Source organism: Vitis vinifera, chromosome 14 (assembly GCF_030704535.1).
Source record: "Vitis vinifera cultivar Pinot Noir 40024 chromosome 14, ASM3070453v1".
Lineage (NCBI taxonomy): Eukaryota > Viridiplantae > Streptophyta > Magnoliopsida > Vitales > Vitaceae > Vitis > Vitis vinifera.
The window spans coordinates 18,007,198-18,028,364 of record NC_081818.1 but is presented as its reverse complement, the minus strand read 5'-3'; the positions used below and the strand labels follow the sequence as shown (position 1 = coordinate 18,028,364).

Below are 21,167 nucleotides of genomic sequence, written 5' to 3'. Positions count from 1 at the left end.
CAAACTCTCAATGCTTCTTTTAACCGCATTGTAAGTTTGTGGGGGAATATTGGAGTTATTTATTTCTTATATTAGAATTATTATCTTTCCTTTTAGGAATAATGGTAAAATAGTCCTTTTATTATTATTTTTTATTATTGTAAACTATTTAAACTCTATTTTGTATTGTACAATTTTCAATAGATCATAATAAGAAAATCTAAAGTTTCGTTTTCTTCCTTTTCTCTTTGCTTTGATGTTGTACTTTCAACCATGGTCAATAACGATTTTAAACACAAAGGTGGAACCAAAACCATTGTCACTACTGTGATTTTGACTAAAAAAACAATAGTGACATGATGGGTAACCATTAATTTGGCAAATATTTTGGGAAGACATTTAGATTCATAACCTTTTTTCTTTTTATCCAATTACATTGTGTCAAACTCACTTATTTTCCACGCTCATATCTTCCCATTGAAGACGACATTTAGTTTTTCCTTGACATACGAAATCACGGAGGTTGACCTTTTCCACCTGCACTTAAAACATTAAAACATTGAAACAGTATTTTTATTTCATTTTATCATAGTCTAGTCCATAAAATACAAGCATAGGCATGTTCAGATTGTATCAGCTAAATATGATTATTTTTGTTGTTCCAATGCAAATCACCCATTCAGGTGTATCGCTCAGCCTTGTATTTAACTTCTGGGTGGCGAATGTCATCCTGGCTCTGAACCAATCGAATCTCCAAGCTGCTTGACTGTGGAGCAAATCCAACTTTTACATAGTCAGCCAATGTCCTCTGCAGAAGCGCCTGCAAAATATTGATAACAATATGATCACAAGTTTTTTAGTTCAAAATCTGTTTCTGGAATAAAATCCCAAATTCATATTTACAATTTCAGCATTCATGGTTCTTGTCTGTCAAATTCTATGCAGTAATTATCCCATTCAGGCACTCAAGGAGAATTTAGATCAGCTTGAAGTTCCAGCAACTAGTTTCCTCCAGGTTGAATTCAGATGAAAGGCTATCAAGAGCTATGGAATATAAATGTACAACCTTTGACAATATGATATGGGTCTGTATCATGTTCTAACAAAAATGCTGAAACAGGATATTAGGAAAGATGGGCCCAAACATGCTTTGGATAAGGAACATAAAGATGATGATTGTAGCACATCATAGTACATGTATTGGTCCTTAATATCATGCTCTAAATAGATTTTTGTTGAAAGCAAGTCAACATGAGTGTAATGCCTGGAGTGTGTTTGACATCTTTGTCAAGGTAGTAATAAAATTCCAAGATTTTAAATTTCTTTTAAATGTCATCCATACACTTGAATGTTAAACCTATATAAGGAAAGCACATTCGAAATCTTGTGAACATTTCTGCCTAACTGCTAAAAGCTTTTGCTTTTAGTGTTACATCACATCACAGATTTTTAACCATGAAAGTTATGAAGAAATAAAGAAAACAGAAGCACAAAGACAATAAAATAAGTCAGAAAAAAATTCCACCCTAGCCATTGTCATCAATCAAACTATTTCCTCCTCCAAGGCTTTAGAACAACAATTTAACCTTGTCCTTGAACTCAAGATCCCAATGAATCAGCGAGACCATCAAGAACCTCACAACTAAGGTGAGAATATTACTTAAGTAGGTATAGGAAAGGCCAAATAGATAGCACCATAGATATCTCAACCCATGAGGAATGAGAAATTTACTAGTCTGCCTAAAAACACAAACTGAGTGCATGAACCGTAGACAGAACTAGACAACATTGAGACATTTCTCAGAACCACTCAAATGCTTCTTTTGAATCTTTTCAATTCATGGATCTCCTGTATTTTCAATTCAAGAACTACAAGCAACTGATTAGTGGGTTGTTTCATAAAATGGTCAGTAGTTTTCATATAAGAGTCAGCAACACTCCCTCCCCATCCCATCAGGAGCCTTTTTTTCATTGCTAGGAATGTAAATTCTTCTAAGAGAAGGTTCCTCAAACCACACTTCAACAGACTTCTAGAAAAACTCAAGAGATTCCTTCATCCACACTCTTGCTTAACATTGAGGTCTAGAAATCTTCAAAGAAAATGATGTTCTACTTAGATGACTTCTCAATCATAGAGAAACAAAGGAGAAGAAAACCATATTGTTTATCGTTACAGAAGCACTGAGCTCCTAAACTGCCCCTTGCAAATCCTCCCTTGACATATGGTTATAAAATTTCCAATATGGTTTATCAGCAGGATGGCAACATAAACACCAATTTATACAGTGGCAACCTTACAACAATACTTCAGAACCAACCCCTGGGTTTGCAAGCTATAGGAACTTTCACTTCCATTCTGCCCCACAACATGCACACACATACAAACTCTTGTCTTAGTATGTTCTTCAACAACCATCTTAATGCCTTATGATCTCCGCTTCATTTTATTGCACAAACAAGTCAAAGCTGAAAGCAATTAGACACCAGGAACTTTGTGCATAAAAAACATGACTATGTTTGTCAATATTGAATTATAACTGAGAAATTTCTGGTCCAAACTTACCACATTTTCTGGTCCAACAAGATAACTGAGAAATTTGATAAAAATAAGATTTAACTTCCCAGAGAGTTTATCCCTTGCTTAACCACCACCTTAAATCAAGGCCCAAAGTATTGCCTAAGTTGTATGTGGAACGATCATTACTGAGATGATTTTGAGACCCAATTTTTTTCAGTTACAGAAATGAATTGGCCGATAGAGCCAAGTTATGGACACTAAGATCAAGCCATTGTCAAGTTGGACCATTCTGTCAAGCTCGTAGAACCTCCAAAGCCAATGTGAAATGCCTATATATTTATGTGTAAAATCATAAAACATGTGGGAGATTTGATTTAATGCTATAAATGGGATTTTGTGATCTGATTTAGTGGAGTAAATTGGGGGATAGAATCAGCTGAATCAATGTTTCTAATTTAGTTTTTGTTTTTTTATTTTTCCTCTTGCATATACTCAAGAGTAGCCCTATATATATATATATATATATATATATATATATATATATATATATATATATATATATATTGTTGAGAGAGAGAAAAAGAAGAAAAACCTTAATTCTCATTCATGTAATCTCTACTTACAATTGAGAGATATATATATATACAAGGCTAGGAGTCCTAACTACCATACATGTGACCTATATTAACAAGGAAAGATAATATACTATAAATACATTATATTCAACACTCCCCCTCAAGCTGGAGCATATACGTCATATGCACCAAGCTTGTTACAAATATATTTAATCCTAGGACCTCTGAGAGATTTAGTGAAGATGTCTGCTAGTTGATCATTTGAATTAACAAAACTTGTAGCAACACATCCTGATGCGATCTTCTCTCTAATGAAATGACAGTTAACTTCAATATGCTTGGTCCTTTCATGAAAGACTGGATTGGATGCAATATGTAATGCGGCCTGGTTATCACAGATGAGTTTCATCTGTTCATCCTTTCCAAATCTCAACTCCCGAAGAAGATGTCTCAACCATATGAGTTCACATGTTGCCAAAGCCATAGCTCGATACTCAGCTTCAGCGCTAGATCTGGCCACTACATCTTGTTTCTTACTCTTCCAAGATATTAGATTACCTCCAATAAAAACACAGTACCCTGAAGTGGAACGTCTATCTGTGGGTGAGCCAGCCCAATCTGCATCTGTGTAACCAACAACCTGAGTATGACCTCTGTTCTCGTACAATACACCTTGGCCTGGTGTACTTTTGATATATCGAAGAATGCGGATTACGGCATCCCAATGGCTATCACATGGTGACTGTAGGAATTGACTAACAACACTCACAGGAAAAGAAATGTCTGGACGAGTAATGGTGAGATAGTTCAATTTACCTACGAGCCGTCGATATCTCCCGGGGTCTCCTAAAGGCTCCCCCTGTCCTGGTACAAGTTTGACATTCGGATCCATAGGTGTGTCTACCGGTTTACAGTCTAACATACCGGTTTCTTCCAGGATGTCTAAAGCATACTTCCTTTGGGAAAGGACCACACCAGAATTGGATTGAGCTATCTCAATTCCCAAGAAATACTTGAGTTTCCCCAAGTCTTTGGTCTGAAAGTGGATAAAAAGATGTTGCTTTAGTTTCTGAATACCATCCTGATCACTGCCTGTAATGACGATGTCGTCCACATAAACAACCAGATAAATACACTGCCCCAAGGAGTTATGATGATAGAAAACTGAATGGTCTGTTGTACTACGAAGCATGCCAAACTCTTGAACAACAGAACTAAAACGGCTAAACCATGCTCGAGGAGATTGTTTCAAGCCATATAGAGAACGGCGTAACCTGCACACTAAACCAGACTCCCCCTGAGCAACAAAACCAGGAGGTTGCTCCATATAAACTTCCTCGGCAAGATCACCATGAAGGAAGGCATTTTTAATATCCAACTGATAAAGAGGCCAAGAACACATAGCAGCCATGGAGAGAAGCAAACGGACAGAAGCAATCTTGGCAACAGGGGAGAATGTGTCACCATAATCAGAACCATAAACCTGAGTATAGCCTTTAGCAACTAAGCGGGCCTTAAGGCGATCAACCTGACCATCAGGACCAACCTTAACTGCATAGACCCAACGACAACCAACTGTAGATTTACCAGAAGGTAAAACAACAAGATCCCAAGTGCCATTAGAGTGCAGAGCAGCCATTTCATCCACCATTGCCTGTCGCCAGCCTGGATGGGAAAGAGCTTCATGGGTGCTCTTTGGAAGAGAAACAGAGGATATAGCAGAAACAAAAGCAGAATAGGGTGAAGATAATCGATGATAACTCAAAAAATTGTAAATAGGATGAGGATTACGAGTAGAGCGAGTACCTTTCCGAACAGCAATGGGTAAGTCATTAGAAGAAGGCAGAGCCGGGGCAAGTGAAGCCGAAGGTATAGGAAGGGAGTCAGCAGGTGCCTCAGCAAAAAGGAGAGGAGCAACGACACGAGGGCGACGATGATAAACCTGAAGTGGTCGAGGGGGCATAGCATCAGGTGGGGAGACAATGGGAATGGGCAAGACTTCAGAAACAGGAAAAGACTCAGAAGTGGTGGAAAAGAATGGTGAGTCCTCAAAGAAGGTGATATCAGCGGAGATAAAGTATCGATGAGTTTCAAGGGAATAACAACGATAACCCTTTTGAAGTCTAGAATATCCCAAGAAGAGGCACTTCATGGCTTTGGCGGAAAGCTTGTCCTGTCCAGGAGTGAGAATATGAACAAAGCAAGTACAACCAAAGACACGAGGAGGAAGGAAATAAAGTGGTTGGTCAGGGAAGAGAAGGGAGTGAGGAATCTGATCGTGTAAGACAGAGGAGGGCATACGATTAATCAAATAACAAGCGGTAAGAACAGCGTCCCCCCAAAAACGAAAAGGAACATTACTATGGAGGAGGATAGTACCAGCTGTCTCAACAAGATGTCGATTCTTGCGTTCAGCTACCCCATTTTGTTGAGGAGTATGAGCACAAGAAGACTGATGAAGAATCCCATGATGAGACATAAACGAAGTAAATGGGGCTGAAAAATATTCCCTGGCATTGTCACTGCGTAACACACGAATAGAAATATTGAACTGGGTTTGGATTTCAGCATAAAATTTCTGGAAAATAGAGAATAACTCAGCTCGATTTTTCATTAAAAATAACCAAGTACATCGAGAATAGTCATCAATGAAAGTGACAAAATACTGAAATCCTAAAGTAGACGCAGTCCGACAAGGACCCCAAACATCAGTGTGGACAAACTCAAAAGGAGACTTTGCCCGATTATTCAAACGCTTTGGGAACGAGACACGAGTATGTTTCCCAAGCTGACATGACTCACACGGAAGCGACGACAAAGTGGAAAAACGAGGGACCATCTTCTGGAACTTGGAGAGATTAGGGTGGCCCAGACGATTGTGAATGAGGAGAGGAGCATCAGTGGAAATGCAAACTGCAGGAGATGAATCTGAGGTGAGGTGATAGAGGCCTTGAGACTCACGTCCTATGCCAATCGTCTTCCCTGTACTCCGGTCCTGCAAGGTCACAAATTTATCAGAAAAGGTAATAGAGCAATTAAGAGTACGAGTGATTTTGCTGATGGAAATAAGATTAAAAGGACATTCAGGAGTATAAAGGACAGAAGTGAGAGGTAGAGAGGGCAGAGGAAGGGCCAAACCAATACCTTTAGCCACAGTTTGAGAACCATTAGCTAATACCACATTAGGTAAAGCAGAGGTAGTAGTAATAGAGGAGAAAAGATCCTTATTACCAGATAGGTGATCAGAAGCTCCAGAATCTAGAATCCAGGGTCCAAGAGAAGATGTGTGGGTAAGGCAGGCAGAGGCATTACCAGGCTGAGCAACAGAGGCAACAGAAGCCTGAGATGCGGAAGAGCTCGGAGGCTGAGGCAGCGGAGAATCAGAGGACTGGGCCACATGGGCAGTGCGAGGAGGCCGTCCATGTAACTGATAGCAACGATCGCGAGTGTGGCCAAGTTTATTGCAATAGGTGCAATGAGGACGTTGACCTCTACCTCGGGTACCACTACGGCCTCCTCGAGAGCTAGTTTGAGAAACTAACACAGAAGAATCTGAAGTGCTATCAAATGGCAAAGTCTGAGTGGAGGAGATACGGAGGAGGCGAGCAAACACATCATCCAAGGACGGAACTGATGAACTACCAAGAATCTGATCGCGAACAGGCTCAAGATCCGGACGGAGGCCAATAAGAGTAAGAACCATGAAGAACTTGTCAAGCTGTGTTTGTTGAGCCCCAACATCAGGAGTAAGAGGCATCACAGTCAAGAACTCCTCCTTAAGAGAGGCAATCTGACCAATATAAGTAGATAGATCCAAGTCCTGTTGGCTGATATGGACAATAGCAGAAGCCACCTTATAAAGACGCTGGATATCATTCGTGTATAATCCTTTGGCCTGAGTCCAAAATTTAAAACAAGTTTTGTAGGCCCGAAGATGAAGAAGAATCTTGGGATCAACCGATTGCCATAATACACTACATAACTGTGCATCTATCTTCCTCCACTGTACGCGGTCAACCTCAGGGATATTTGCCTCTTGGGTAACCAAGTGATCCTCATATCCTTGACCCATAAACCAAAGTTCAACAGAGGCAGACCAGGAAAGATAATTTTCACTGCCAACCAATTTCTCCAAAGTAATCATAGGAGATCCAGATATGACAGAGGAAAAAATGGAAGTTTTAGTAGCCATATCCACTTATCTGGAGAATGAAGTATGTTTGGATCGAAGAGAGCCCTAATACGGCTTCAGATTGCGGCGTGGCACCACCGAAAAAGGGAGACGGCCTCAGATCGCGGCGTGGTAACACCAGAAAGGTAGAAGGACACTTCCCAAGGCACGTGCAGGGATTGGGGTGGAGAAAAAGTAACCCGACCTTCACCGGAAAGACTGTTTGGAGGGCTGACGGAGACAAAAATCTCCAAAAGAGGCACGTTCAGGGCTCGGATGGGAGAACCAGGGAGCTAGGGATGCTTGTCGGTGTCAGGCGAGGCTGGAGGAGGAGGCGCGTCGCCGGAAAATTCCTCACGCGCCCTCACGCGCCGACGCGCCCTCACGCGCCGGCGCGTGAGACGCAGCCGCCGGCCGGAAAATGGCACGTTACCAACGCGTGGATGCTCTTGTGGTGCCGGTGCCTTCACAAAAGTTGGAGATCTCCTCCAGGCACTCCTTCTGGTATGGTCGGTGTCGGAAAAATAGGTCGCCGGGAAAGTTTGCCGGAAAAGTTCGCCGGCGGTGAGTGGTTTCTAACTACGATCCGACTGACCGAAAAGTATTGGGAGATGGGGAAGGTGACCGGAAAGAAACACGGTCACCAGAAGGTTTCCCGGAGTTGATGACACGAGAAACAGGAAAGAATTAGGTTTTCTTCCTTGGCTCTGATACCATGTTGAGAGAGAGAAAAAGAAGAAAAACCTTAATTCTCATTCATGTAATCTCTACTTACAATTGAGAGATATATATATATACAAGGCTAGGAGTCCTAACTACCATACATGTGACCTATATTAACAAGGAAAGATAATATACTATAAATACATTATATTCAACATATATATATATATATATATATACATGTGTGTTGTAATCCTAAACTTCAAAGATATAGATGGAGGAATGATTTTTTTCTCTAAACTTTCATGGTATCAGAGTCAATTTCCTACTGGAAGTGATACATTTATTTTTAGTACTGGAAGTGATACATTTATTTTTTGGTTTCAAGCATCAGAATTTTTTTTTTTTTTTTTTTTTATTTATTTTTTTTTTTTTTTCTGGAACTATGAGGCTGCTGGTTGGGGGATTTGATGTCAAGAATCAGAAAGGAGGAAAATTTTAGATATTCTTCATAATAGGTATCAATGCCTCCATATCAAGTCTCACCTCATGGAACCAGTGATAATCCTTCACTGCACATCACCACTCATAAACTATATGGACTGAATTTTCTTAGATGGTCTTAGTCCATTAAATTGTTTATTCATGGGAAAGGGGAACTAGGATATTTGACTGGTACAACAAAGGCCCCAAAAGAGGATGACCCAAGTTTTCAAACATGGGACTCAAAAAATTCCATGATCATGGCCAAGTTAGTGAATTATATGGAGCCGAAGATAGGTCAGACTTAACATGTTTTTACCAACAGCAAAAGAGCTCTAGGAAGCAGTTATGGAAACTTACTCTGATCTTAGGAATTCAGCACAAATCTTTAAGTCGAAATCAAAGATCTGTGAGATAAAGTAAGGAGATCAAGGTGTGACTAAATATTACAACATTTTGAAAGGTCTTTGGCAAGAATGGGACTTATTTTATGGATTTGAATGGGCATGTGCTGCAGACAGTGCCTGTTTTAAGATGATAGAGAAGGAACGAGTGTTTAACTCCCTTGCTGGATTGAATAAAGAATTAGATGAAGTCCGTAGATGAGTCCTAGGTAAAGAGCCCTTACCCTCTATCCAAGAAGTGTTTGTTGAGGTTCGAAAGGAAGAAAGCCACAAATCAGTCATGATGGGAGGCTCTTCTTCAATCATTCAGGAGAACTCAGCACTTGTTGCAATTGAAGCTGCTGCCAGTGCTGCGGCCAATGCTGGTGATCAAGGGATCTCAAAGAAAGCATGAGGTAAAGGGAAAATAAGGTGTGATCATTGTAACAAACAAAGGCACACCAGATACACCTGCTGGAAGCTGCATGGGAAGACACAAAATCTGAAAAACAGTGGCAGATTTCATGAGAGAAATGGCCAAGGCATGCAGACTGCAACTGAGAGTCCAAAACCATAACTGAAGCATCTCCATTCAGTAAAGAAGAACTGGAACACCTATATAGGTTATTCAATCAGTCTTCGTCTTCTAACTCTTTATCATCATATTCTTCAGCACAAACAGGTAAATCTCTTAGTGCTTTAAGTGTTCATTCTGAAAATTTTACATCATGGATCATAGATTATAGTGCTTCTGATCATATGACGAGCTTGTTAAATTTGTTTTTGATATAATCTCCTTGTCTAGGTAACCAAAAAATTAAAATTGTGGATGGATCATTTTCATCCGTTGTAGGGAAGGTTCAGTCCCTATTTCAAAAAATTTGACTTCTAAAGTCATTCTTCATGTCCTTAATTTGTCATGCAATCTTCTTTCTATTAGTAAACTAACAAGGGACATGAATTGTGTTGCTAAATTTTTTCCATCTAATTGTGAATTTCAAGACCCATGCTCAGGGAGGACAATTGGCAATGCTAAGAACATTGATGGACTTTATTACCATATTGAGGATCCTATCAAGAGTAGATAACCTCAAGTTCCAAGTCATGATGCTTTTTCTTCCTCTATTGAACATCAAATAATGTCATGGAACCGTAGGTTAGATCATCCTAGTTTTTCATATTTAAAACAATTGTCTCCATCTTTGTTTAAGAACAAAAATCCTTTAATGTTTCAATGTGAGGTATGCCAACTATTTAAACATCATCATGTCTACTTTCCTACATGACCTTATAAAGAATCTAGGACTTTTGCATTGATAAATACTGACATTTGGGGACCCTCATGCATGGTGACCTTAACCGGAACTAGGTGGTTTATCACTTTCATAGACGACCACACTAGAGTTTGTTAGATTTATTTATTAAAGGAAAAATCATAGGCAAAAAGGGTTTTTTAAATTTTCCATACAATGATAAAAACACAATTTCAAACTCAAATCCAAGTACTTCAAATTGATAATGGAAAGGAATATTTTAACTCTATTCTTAGAAATTATTTACTTACAAATGGGATCATACATCAATCTAGTTGTTTTGATACCTCATGACAAAATGGGATTGCGAAGAGGAAAAACTGTCACTTAATAGAGGTTGCTAAAGCCATCATGTTTACATCGAGGGTTCTTAAAAAATTTTAGGGAGAAGTTGTACTTACAACTTCTTATCTAATTAACAGAATGCCGACTAAAATTTTGGTTTAAAACCCCTCTTAATCATATTTCTAAGGTTTATCCTCATTCAAAAATATTTTCTTCAATTCCTCTAAAATTTTTGGATGTACAACATTTGTTCATATTTGCGGGCAGATTCTAAATACCGTAGAATATATATAAAGTGCTGGTAGATTCTAAATAATTTTATATTTATTTCTTTCCTTTTTCTTTCTTAAGTAAAATATGATTTATGTGAGAGATTATATGATAATACGTGGTAGGTGAATAAGATCCCTAATTTATGAGAGATATTTTAGGGGAATCTAATCCCCAATAGTGTATAAATAGGATGTACATATCGTATTCTAATACAATTTTTAACGAAAGTAGAATTTATTTCAAATTTATTTCATGGTATCAGAGTTAAGACTCTCTTTTGCATCCTAAGTTTTTTCTTTTCTTAGCCTTAATTGCTGCTGAATTTCACAGCATTTATATGACCTTCATTGCTAGCATCAGAAATTGTTGATGCACATCTCCTTCCATTGAATTTTATATGACCTCATAAAATTTTCCCCCCTCTCAAATTTACAGAATTATTTCTGATTTGCTCCAATATGTTCGATAGATCATAAATCATCCGATCTCCAAACTTTGCTCCCAACTTGACTAGCGATAACCCTTCTACAAAATATTAAAATCTGCAAAATCCATTCAAACTCAATGGTCGCAATTATTTGGTGTGGCTCAAGTAGTGCGAACACTTTTGAAGGGAAAAGGAAAACTGAATCATCTAATTGGACCTGTTCCAAGTGAAGACGATCCAAAGTTCATTGCATGAGATGAAGAGGATTCAATGATAATGTCATGGTTGTGGAATTCAATGCAACCAGAGACCAGCGGCACATGCATGTTCTTGACGACGACTAGAGATATTTGGGAGACTATTAGGCAAACATACTCGAAAGTGAGGGATGCTCCCCACATCCACAAAATAAAGACCAAGATTGGTGCTACCAAGCAAGATACTTTTGTTGTTACCAAATACAATAATATCATGAAAAGCTTATGGTTGGAATTAGATTACTATCAGAATATTAAGATGAAGTGCAGCGAAGATGCTGCCATGATGCTCAAATTTGTTCAAAGTGATAGGATATTTGAATTTTTGGTGGGTCTTAATGTGGAATATGATCAAGTCAAGGTTCAAGTCCTTGGAAAGGAAGATCTCCCTCACCTAAATGAAGTCCTCTCCATTATAAGAGCAGAAGAAGGAAGGAATGCTATGCTTGACACTCCAACAACAGAAAGTCCAGGTCTTGTCACCACGAAGCCAAACTCCACACTATTAAACAACAATTGTGGAGGAAGTGAAGTGTCTAGATCACCAATCAACAAAAATGCCTTGTGGTGTGTATATTGCAAAAAACCAAGGCATACCAAGGAGACTTGTTGGAAACTCCATGGAAAGCTGCAATCATTTGGTAGAGGGAATAGAAATCGATATGCTAATCTAGATAGTGAAATGGTCAAGCCCATATTGCTCAATCTAAAGAGAATTCCCAACTAGAAATCTTAACTTCTAATGATTCAAATGATGGTAGACTGAACAAAGAAGAGATTGAGAGGCTTCGTAGCCTTCTAACTTCAATGGATAAGCCTATTGCTTCATACACATCATCTTCGTTTAGGGCATCCATCTTCTTCTTTGCTAAAAAATATGTTTCCTATATTATTCAATAAATCGGATGTTAACGGTTTTCATTATGAGGTTTGTCAATTAGCTAAATATCATCATGTTCTGTTTCCTTTAAGTAATACAAAATCAATATTCCTTTTCTTGTTAATTCATACCGATAATTGGATCCCTCTTGAGTCCCAAGTCTTTTTGGAGCAATGTGGTTTGTGTCCTTTATCGATGATTGTACTAGGGAATTGGTTATGCCTCATGAAAAACAAGTCAAATGACAGTTTTGTGTTTTTTGTCTTTCCCAAAATGGTTAGCACATAGTTTGGAGTTAAAATTAAAGCCATTAGATCATATAATGGGAAAGAGCACTTTAATCAGGTGTTATCTTCTTTTCTTGAAAAAGAAGGGATAATACACCAATTTTCATGTATTAATTCCCCACAGAAAGAGGTGTGGCTGAACAAAAAAATAAACATCTATTGAAAATCACTCAAGCCTTACTTTTTCAGACAAATATGCCTAAATCATATTAGGGAGAGGTTGTCTTAACTGTAGCTCATTAAATTAGCCGACTATCCCCAAAAGTGCTTGAAGATAAAACCACTCAAAAATTTTCCACATTTCAATAACTTCAGTAAACTTCCTCCCAAAGTTGTTAGTTATGTGTCGTTTGTCCATGTCTATCCTCTAAATTGTAACAAACTTGATCCCTGAGTTTTAAAATGCATGTTTGTGGGATACTCTCCAACTCAAAAATGAATGTCACTTTTGCTAAAATCAATCATTTTTTCCTAATACTTGTTTTTGGGGGGAAATCTTAGGTGAAGATAAGTTTCTCTCTTATGGGTTGCTTGATTTGCCTAGACTTTCTAAATCCATGCCTCTTTCACCTAAGGCTCACCTATAGGTTCTACCTCCTTGTCACCTAGTCAAGAACCCTCATCAAAAATGGTCAAGGGGGAGTTAATGCGACTGACATGCCATTAGAGGTTTACTTTAGGTGAAAATAGTCCCAATCTAATTTAATGCAAGCTCAACAATCTAAACCTAAGCCAAGTAATAAACACACAAACTCCATTTGTTCTATTTTTAGTGTCATTTCTCCTGCTTCAAATTTGTTACCCTCACCATAACCTCGGGATCAATTTGTTCAAAACGAAGATTCAAAAGAGTTTCCTGATCTCCATTTACCAATTTGCCCTTAGGAAAGCTACCATAAAATGCACTCAACACCCGATCTCCAATTTTATTTCATTTGAAAACCTATCCCCATCACATAGAGCCTTCCTTACCCAATTAACTCCTATTGAAATCCCTCAAACAGTTCAAGAAGTACTTAGAAGTGAGAATTGGAGGAAAGCCATGGAAGAGGAGATGTTAGCTCTTAAAAAAAAAACCAAACTTGGGAAATAGTTGAATCACCAAAGGGAAAAAAACCAGTTTGATGTAAATGGGTGTTCACTGTTAAATATAGAGCTAACGAGACATTGAAGAAATATAAGGCTAGGTTGTGGCAAAGGGGTATACACAAACTTATGGGGTAGACTACTAAGAAACATTTACTTTAATAGCAAAGATGAATACCATTGGTATATTACTATCCTTGGCAACTAACTTTGGTTGGTCTTTGCAGCAACTTGATGTTAAGAATGCATTCTTGCATGGTGATCTAGAATAAGAAATGTATATGGAAACACTATCGAGTTTCAATGGAGACTTCAAAAACAAACAATGTGTACAAACTAACAAAGGGCAGTTTATGACCTTAAACAATATACTCAAGCATGGTTTGAAAGATTTGCAAAAGCTATGAATAACATAGAGTCTCGATAAAGCCAAGAGATCATACACTCTTAATCAAACGTTCACATATGGGTAAACTTACCATTGCCATGAACAATAAAGTTATACTGTGACAAGAAATCGACAATCAATATTGCTCACAATTTAGTACATTATGATCAAACAAAGCATGTAGAAGTAGATTAACACTTCGTCAAAGAAAAACTTGATGGTGATTACAACAAAACGGCAGCTTATAGATGTGTTGACCAATGGATCGACTAGTCACCAGTTTCAAATAATTACGTGCAAGCTAGGAATGAACAACATGTATTCTCTAGCTTGAGAAGGAGTGCTGGCAAATTCTAAATATAGCAAAATATATTGTGTATAAAGTGTTGGCAAATTCTAAATAATTTTGTATTTATTTCTTTCCTTTTCTTTCTTTGGTAAAATATGATTTATCTGAGAGATTATAGGATAATAGATGATAGGTGAATAAGATCCTTGATTTATGGAAGAGATTTAAGGGGAATCCAATCCCCAATTGCGTATAAATAGGATGTACATATTGTATTCTAATACAATTTTTAAGGAAAGCAAAAAAAATTTCAAATTTATTTCAATATTCATCAAAAACATAGAACTGAGCTTGATCCCCATGCACTAAAGTGTATTTTTGTGGGATATTCACATCTAAAAAAGGGGTATAAGTGTTATGATCTTATCTCTAGGAAAATTTTTGTTAGCATGGATATAACCTTCTTTGAAAATCAACCCTACTTAACCAAAAACACTCTTCAAGGGGAAAGTGTGGTTGAGGAAGATTTGATGACAATGTTTTTGGGAAATGTCTTTACCCATGTGAACATTTGATGACAATATGAGTCCTAGTCTTTCACATTCTTCTGGTTTGGGTCCTGTTGGGTCAAAAAACTTAAGTTCAAGTTCAACTCCTCAACCAAGTTCTATTGTACTAAACAATGAAGAATTGTTGATAAGAGGAGAATCACTACAGACAAAATCTCAAACTGAGCTTAGTATCTACACAAGGAGGAGAAATAATCAAGGTAATCCAAAAAGTCACACTCTTGCCACTATCCAAGCGTTAAAACTAGTCATAAGGACCTAGGAAGGTATAGTTCTTGTTCTCTCTTCAAATATAAATACTAATGCTTCTAATGACCTTGATATTATCATTGCCCTTAGGAAAGGAACTAGATCATGTGCCATGCATCCTATTTCTAAATATGTGTCATACCATAGGTTATCTAATTCCTTTAGAGACTTTACCACTAACATGTCTTCTGTGGAGATTCCAAAATCTATATAGGATGTTTTAGTTGTTCCTAAGTAAAGAAAAGCAATCATGGAAGAAATGAGAGCTCTTGAAATGAATAGAACTTGAGATTTGGTAAGTTTGCCAAGAGGGAAGACACCAGTAGGATGCAAGTGGGTATAGAAGTTGCAAGGTCTTGAGGTGGTATATTTGTTTCTCAGTGAAAATATACTCTAGACTTGCTTAAACAAACAGGAATGTTGGGTTGTAAACCAACTAAAACACCAATGGATCCCAATAGGAAACTGGGGCAAACAGAGTTAAGCTCAAGTGTGGATAAAGGACGCTATCAATGTTTGTGGGTAAACTGATATACTTAGCACATACACGTCCTGATATAGCATTTGCGGTTATTATGGTTGGTTAGTTTATGCACTCACCTATTAAAGAATGTTTTGAAGTTGTGTATCAAGTTTTGAAGTATCTGAAAGGAAACCTGAGGAAAGGATTAATGTTCAAGAAAAAAGGGCATATGCAGATTGAGGCGTATACTAACGCTAATTAGGCAGGAGATAACAACGATAGAACATAGAAGATCAACTTCAAGTTATTGCACACCTTTGTTGGAAGGAATTTAATAACTTGGAGAAACACGAAACAAAATGTTGTAGCTTGAAGTGGTGCAAAAGCTAAGTTTCAAGTCGTTGCTCATGGAATTTGTAAAATCATTTGGTTAAAGAGGATATTAGAAGAATTAAGGATTCCTTATAAGAAACCTATGAAATTATACTGTGACAATAAGTCAACAATTAACATAGCCCACAATCCAGTTCAACATGATAGAACTAAGCATGTTGAAGTGGATAATCATTTCATTGAGGAAAGACTTGAGGGAGGCTTAGGTGGCGTTTGTTTTTTTACTTAATTCTAAATAGAACCTTAATACTTAATAGTATTAAATATTAGGTTGTTTGTTTTTGTAGTATTTTATTTCTATTAAGTATTAAAAAGTAAAAAAAACCATAGTGTTATTTTTTCTATTTAGAAAAAGCCACATATTCTGGCTTTTTCTATTTAGTAAAAAGTTTATAAAAAGTCATGAAAAAGTAAAAAAACAAACAACCTAAATTCTAAAACTAAATGGTTTTCAGCAAAAAGCCAAAAAAACAAACACCACCTTAGTCTATATGCCATATTCCTAAAGAAAAACAGCTAGCAGATATCCTAACTAGAAGCCTTCAAAAGCAATTATTTGAAGTTCTAGTAAAAAAGCTAGGAATGTTAAACATCTTAAAACTAACTTGAGGGGGAGTGTGGAAAATCATAAAATATGTGGGAGATTTGATTTAGTACTATAAATGGGATGTTGTGATTTGATTTAGTGGAGCAAATTAGGGGATAGAATAAGCTAAGTCAATGTTTCTAATTTAGAAATTTTTTTTTTTTAGGGTAAGTAGTGATTATTTGCACAGTTGTATTTTTTTTTTCCTTTTGCATGTACTCAAGAGTAGTCCCATATATATGTTGTAATCCTAGACTTCAAAGGTATAGAGGAACGCTTTTTTTTTTTTTCTCTAAACTTTCAATTTATGTGTTTTTTAGCAAAAAAAAATTAAAAAAAAAAAATGTGTACTTAAAAACAATAAAATTTTGAATTTTTAGTATTATCACATACCAAACTAAATGTGTGTTTTTATCATTATTTAAACAATTTCAATTGTGATATATGTTTTTATTAATTTTTGAAGCCCATCTAACTGTATTTATTTTTCTATAAATTCTCCTTTTTTTTAGAATTTTTGAACTTTTTAACTATTATAATATAATTTTCATGTCACCAATACCAATCCAAGATGTCACAATCTACCATCCCTTCCAAATTAATGACTAAAATTGCAACTTGGAGCCATGCCTTAAATATCATAATCCAATGTCATCCTGCAATGTTACCAATACCTTGTAGGTTCCAAATTTCAAGTCAATCCTCTTATCCTTTTATCTTAATAGGTAAATGCAAATAATATTAATAAAGCGCTAAAGTACTTATCAAAAAAAAAAAAAATTAATAAAGCGCTAAAAAGGCACACCAAAGTACACAGGATGATGCAACACTCACCAAAAGGCACCAAAAAGGGCAAGGGAAACAAAAAACTACTCCTTCCCTCAACAAGAACCCGACCAATCAATGAAGTCGAATAAGGACAATGGTCCTTCACCCATATACAACTTGGTCCAATACTTCAAGTTATAAGGAAACCTGGTTTTTAGCCCTTGGTCCAAAAGCTCTTCATTATCAAAGGATCTTCTATTTCTCTCCTTCCAAATTGTCCAAAAAAAGCCCCATACTTTTTCCGTTTCCTTCCAATAAAGGAGTCACACCACCCTAGCAAAGTCTCTTTCACATAAGAAGGCAACACCCAATAAACACCAAAAAGGGACAACAAAAGCACTCATAAAATCCTCACCTTGTCACAATGTAGCAAAATGTGGTCAATATACATCCTCTACTCTAAAGTTGACCTAGTGTCAAAGTTTTTCCCCAAGATGTCTCTTAAGCAAAAAAAACTTGCCTCAGAAGGAACCCACACATTTCAAACAACCCATATTGGAAAAAGCACTAATCTCTTAAGCTCTAAAATAAAGTAAAAAGACTTAACAGAGAAAGTTCCACCTTTTGTCTTCAACCAAATCACATTATCCTTTATGTCTCCAATAACCACCTTACCTTGCAGCCTAAACAAGAAACCCTCCAAAACCTCAATCTGCAAATCATTTAAACGCCTAGAGTACCTAGGGGTCCAAACACATCTCTCATTTGATTGAGTCCACATATCCACCACCCATGCCTCTTTTGAGCTACCTATGGAAAATAAGAAAGGAAAAGAAACTCTCAAAGGCTCACCCCGATGTTAAATATCCTTTCAAATTTTACCCTCCTCCCATTACCAATAGAGAAGGAGACTCTACTATTAATGAACTCCCCCAGTCTCCTTATGGCCTTCCATAACACAACCTCGTGCACATCTCTCACTTCCTTAGAAGACCAATCCCCTGCATCCTCCCCATATTTCCCACAAACAACCTACCTCCAAAAAACCTCCCTTATCGTAACAAAACACCAATTCCGTTACAAAGAAGAGCCTTGTTGAGTGACGAGAGACGCCTAACTCCCAGGCCCTCCTTCCACTTATCTAAACAAACAATAGCCTAATGAGGCTTTTTTTCTAAAAATCCACCACCCCAAAGGAAGTCCTTTTGATCTGTTCAAACTTCAAACTCACTATCCTCGACATCTGAAACGACGACATAAAAGTAGATAAGCAAGCTAGACAAGGTGCTTCAAATCAAAGTGAGTCTCCCCCCTATAGAAATATACTATCTTCAATTATCCTCTGTTAGTATAACAACACATTTGACAAGTAAAAAAAATATATATGATTCTCAATAATTTTTCTTTTTATTTATTCCTTTCGATTGACCCCTAAAAGTTGAACTTAGCCACATTGAATTGTTTCAAAATTCCAACTGCATATGTAGGTCCATTCAAACATGAAATTTGGTTGAGTAATTGCCAAGTGAAAGTGAATATACAAAAAGCTAGCACTTTCCCTTGTTGCAAGATTTGCAAAATCTTAAGCTAATTTTGTTAGTTTTTAGGAACATATTTGGACTTAATATCAATGTTGGCAAGAGTACTATCTTTAGCATCAACATGAGTCAGGATCAAATCACTAGGTTAGCCTTGTTGCTTGATTGCAAGGTCTTTGATTTGGCCTCTCCCCTGTCTGGGTCTCCCACTAGGAGAAACTCAAAGGCATGTGTTTTCTAGAATCCGATGATTGAGAAAATTTCACAAAAATTAGATGGATGGGAAAAAGTCTTTTTGTCATTAGGTGGAAGGATAACTCTTATGATCTTATCCAATCATGTTTGTCTCATATCCCTAACCTATTTTCTCTCCCTTTTTAAGATACCTTCTTCAGTGGTGTTAAAGATCAAGAAAATGCAAAGAGATTTCTTTAGTCAAGGGCTAGATGATGCAATACCACATGCAGTCCCAAAAGCTTCAGTTAATGGGGGGTAGAGTTAGCCCCATATATGAGATCCAATCAATATTAGTAATTAGCCGATGTGGGACACTGGATTTCCATTTGTCCTTATGTTAGACACCCTAACTTAATTGTTGATGGCCATGTCAACACGTACAGGGTAATCTAGGCTAAACCTCACACTCTGATACCAAATGATGTAGGACCACATACGCTATCAAGAGCTTAAGCTAATGGAGGCTAAGAGATAGCCTCACATATAAGGCCTAACCAATGTTATTAATCTGTCAATATAGGACATTGGGCTTCTATCCATCCTACGTCACTGAGGAGCACAAGTGAGACCATCTCATTAGTTGGGACCTAGTGTGCGAGTCTAAGGTGGAAGGGGGTTTGGGGTTTGAGAAGATTTCTCTAAGGAAACATGCTCTTTGGCATCAGGTTATTTTTAGTGGCTGGCAAGAATGATCCAAACTTAAACACCTATAAATAAGTCAAAGGTAAAAAAATAAAAATAAATAAATAATAAATTAAAATTTAAAAAAAAAAAATTGAAAAAGGAGACTTTCAGCACTCAAGCAGTTGTATTGATGGTGAAAATTACTAAATAAAAAACCAAAACAGAAAAAGGAATACCTGCAAGCTTGATACTGCCAGCTCTGCTGCTTTGTCAAGATTGTCAGGATATTTCTGGATATCAAAAGAGCAATTATGATTAGAATAATAACATTATAGACAAAACCATTTCAGGAGTTTGCTTTATCTCACAATAGAATTTAGAAGCATTACATTGCTCCATCCAAGTAAAAGTGCAGTCATTAGATCTCCTGTTCCCTACAGGTATACACACATATGAATAAGTGTAAAGCATCTTGTAAAAATAATGAGTGTGAAAAAAGATCGTAGGTTTGGCATAAGTTCATTGTGTGATTTCTAGGATAACAGTACAATAGATAATTTCAGGTGCACTTCATATGCACCTCTAGCTAGTACTATTAAATCCTGGGTTAGAGCATAATAGAAATGGTAAATTCCTTCTTTTAATGCAAAAAAAGGTAATTTTAATATATAAATAAGATCTTGCCATCCCATAGAAACAACCATAAAAGTCCCACAAGTGGGAGGAATAAGGAAGAATATGCATACCGTGAAATATGCAGGAATTTTGGGCATCACAATCTTGAATTGGTCAGGAGAATGACCCTATCACACATTCAAGCGCTCAGTGAACATAACCATTAACATGAGAAGCAAATAAGCAACATATATATTTGAGTCATAAAAAAATTGAAACATTAAAATAAGAGTAAATAATCCTGAAATGGCTCCTGAGAAACACACCCGCCCAGAAACATGCTGCAGAACATGCATAGACTTTGGGTAGCACAATCTTGAATTGCTCAAAGAATGGCCGTTTCACATTCAAGGAATAGGTGAGGGCCCAAAACAAGTTATTTCAAGTTTATTATCAGCCTATAAGTAGAGGATAAGAAGGATTCCTATTTGCTTTCATATTAGAATCTCTATTCTTATTAAAATTAGCTTTTCTATTTAGTTTCAACTCTTGTCACTTTGGCTTAGTATTTCAACTAGAATTAATATTTTATTTCCTTTGGAACTAGTACTTTATTTCCATTACATTTCTTGAATTGCTTATAAATAGGGTTGATTATAACAATGCACAGCTTGATTTATATCATTACCAAAATATTTAAAAATTTTGCATATTTTCTCTCTTCTAATTCTCTTATATTCTCTCATCTAATTTCTTCTTCACTTCTCATCTAATTTCCTTCATACATAAATTTCTGTTCTATATAAGTAGTGCTTCCATTCTACATCAATTTGGTATGAAAGCAAATTGATCCATTATAGAAAAAGTG

At 36.8% G+C, this 21,167-nt stretch overlaps 1 protein-coding gene across 6 annotated transcripts in view; it reads right to left on the bottom strand.

Moving 5' to 3' along the window:
- Positions 1 to 530: 530 nt before the first annotated feature.
- The window catches only part of LOC100251978 (pyridoxal kinase), a 60,896-nt gene continuing 40,259 nt past the window's right edge, over positions 531 to 21,167 (bottom strand). For 3 of the 6 annotated variants that reach the window (XM_010662033.3, XM_010662035.3, XM_010662036.3), the window contains 4 exons: positions 20,431 to 20,487; positions 20,053 to 20,118; positions 19,921 to 19,974; positions 531 to 799 (listed from right to left, as the gene is read on the bottom strand). In XM_010662033.3, the coding sequence (XP_010660335.1) occupies positions 659 to 799; positions 19,921 to 19,974; positions 20,053 to 20,118; positions 20,431 to 20,487 (318 nt within the window). In that variant the 3' untranslated portion in view covers positions 531 to 658. The remainder of the gene's footprint in view (positions 800 to 19,920; positions 19,975 to 20,052; positions 20,119 to 20,430; positions 20,488 to 21,167) is intronic. The other 3 variants (XM_010662034.3, XM_059742467.1, XM_010662038.3) reach the window with 1 other exon arrangement.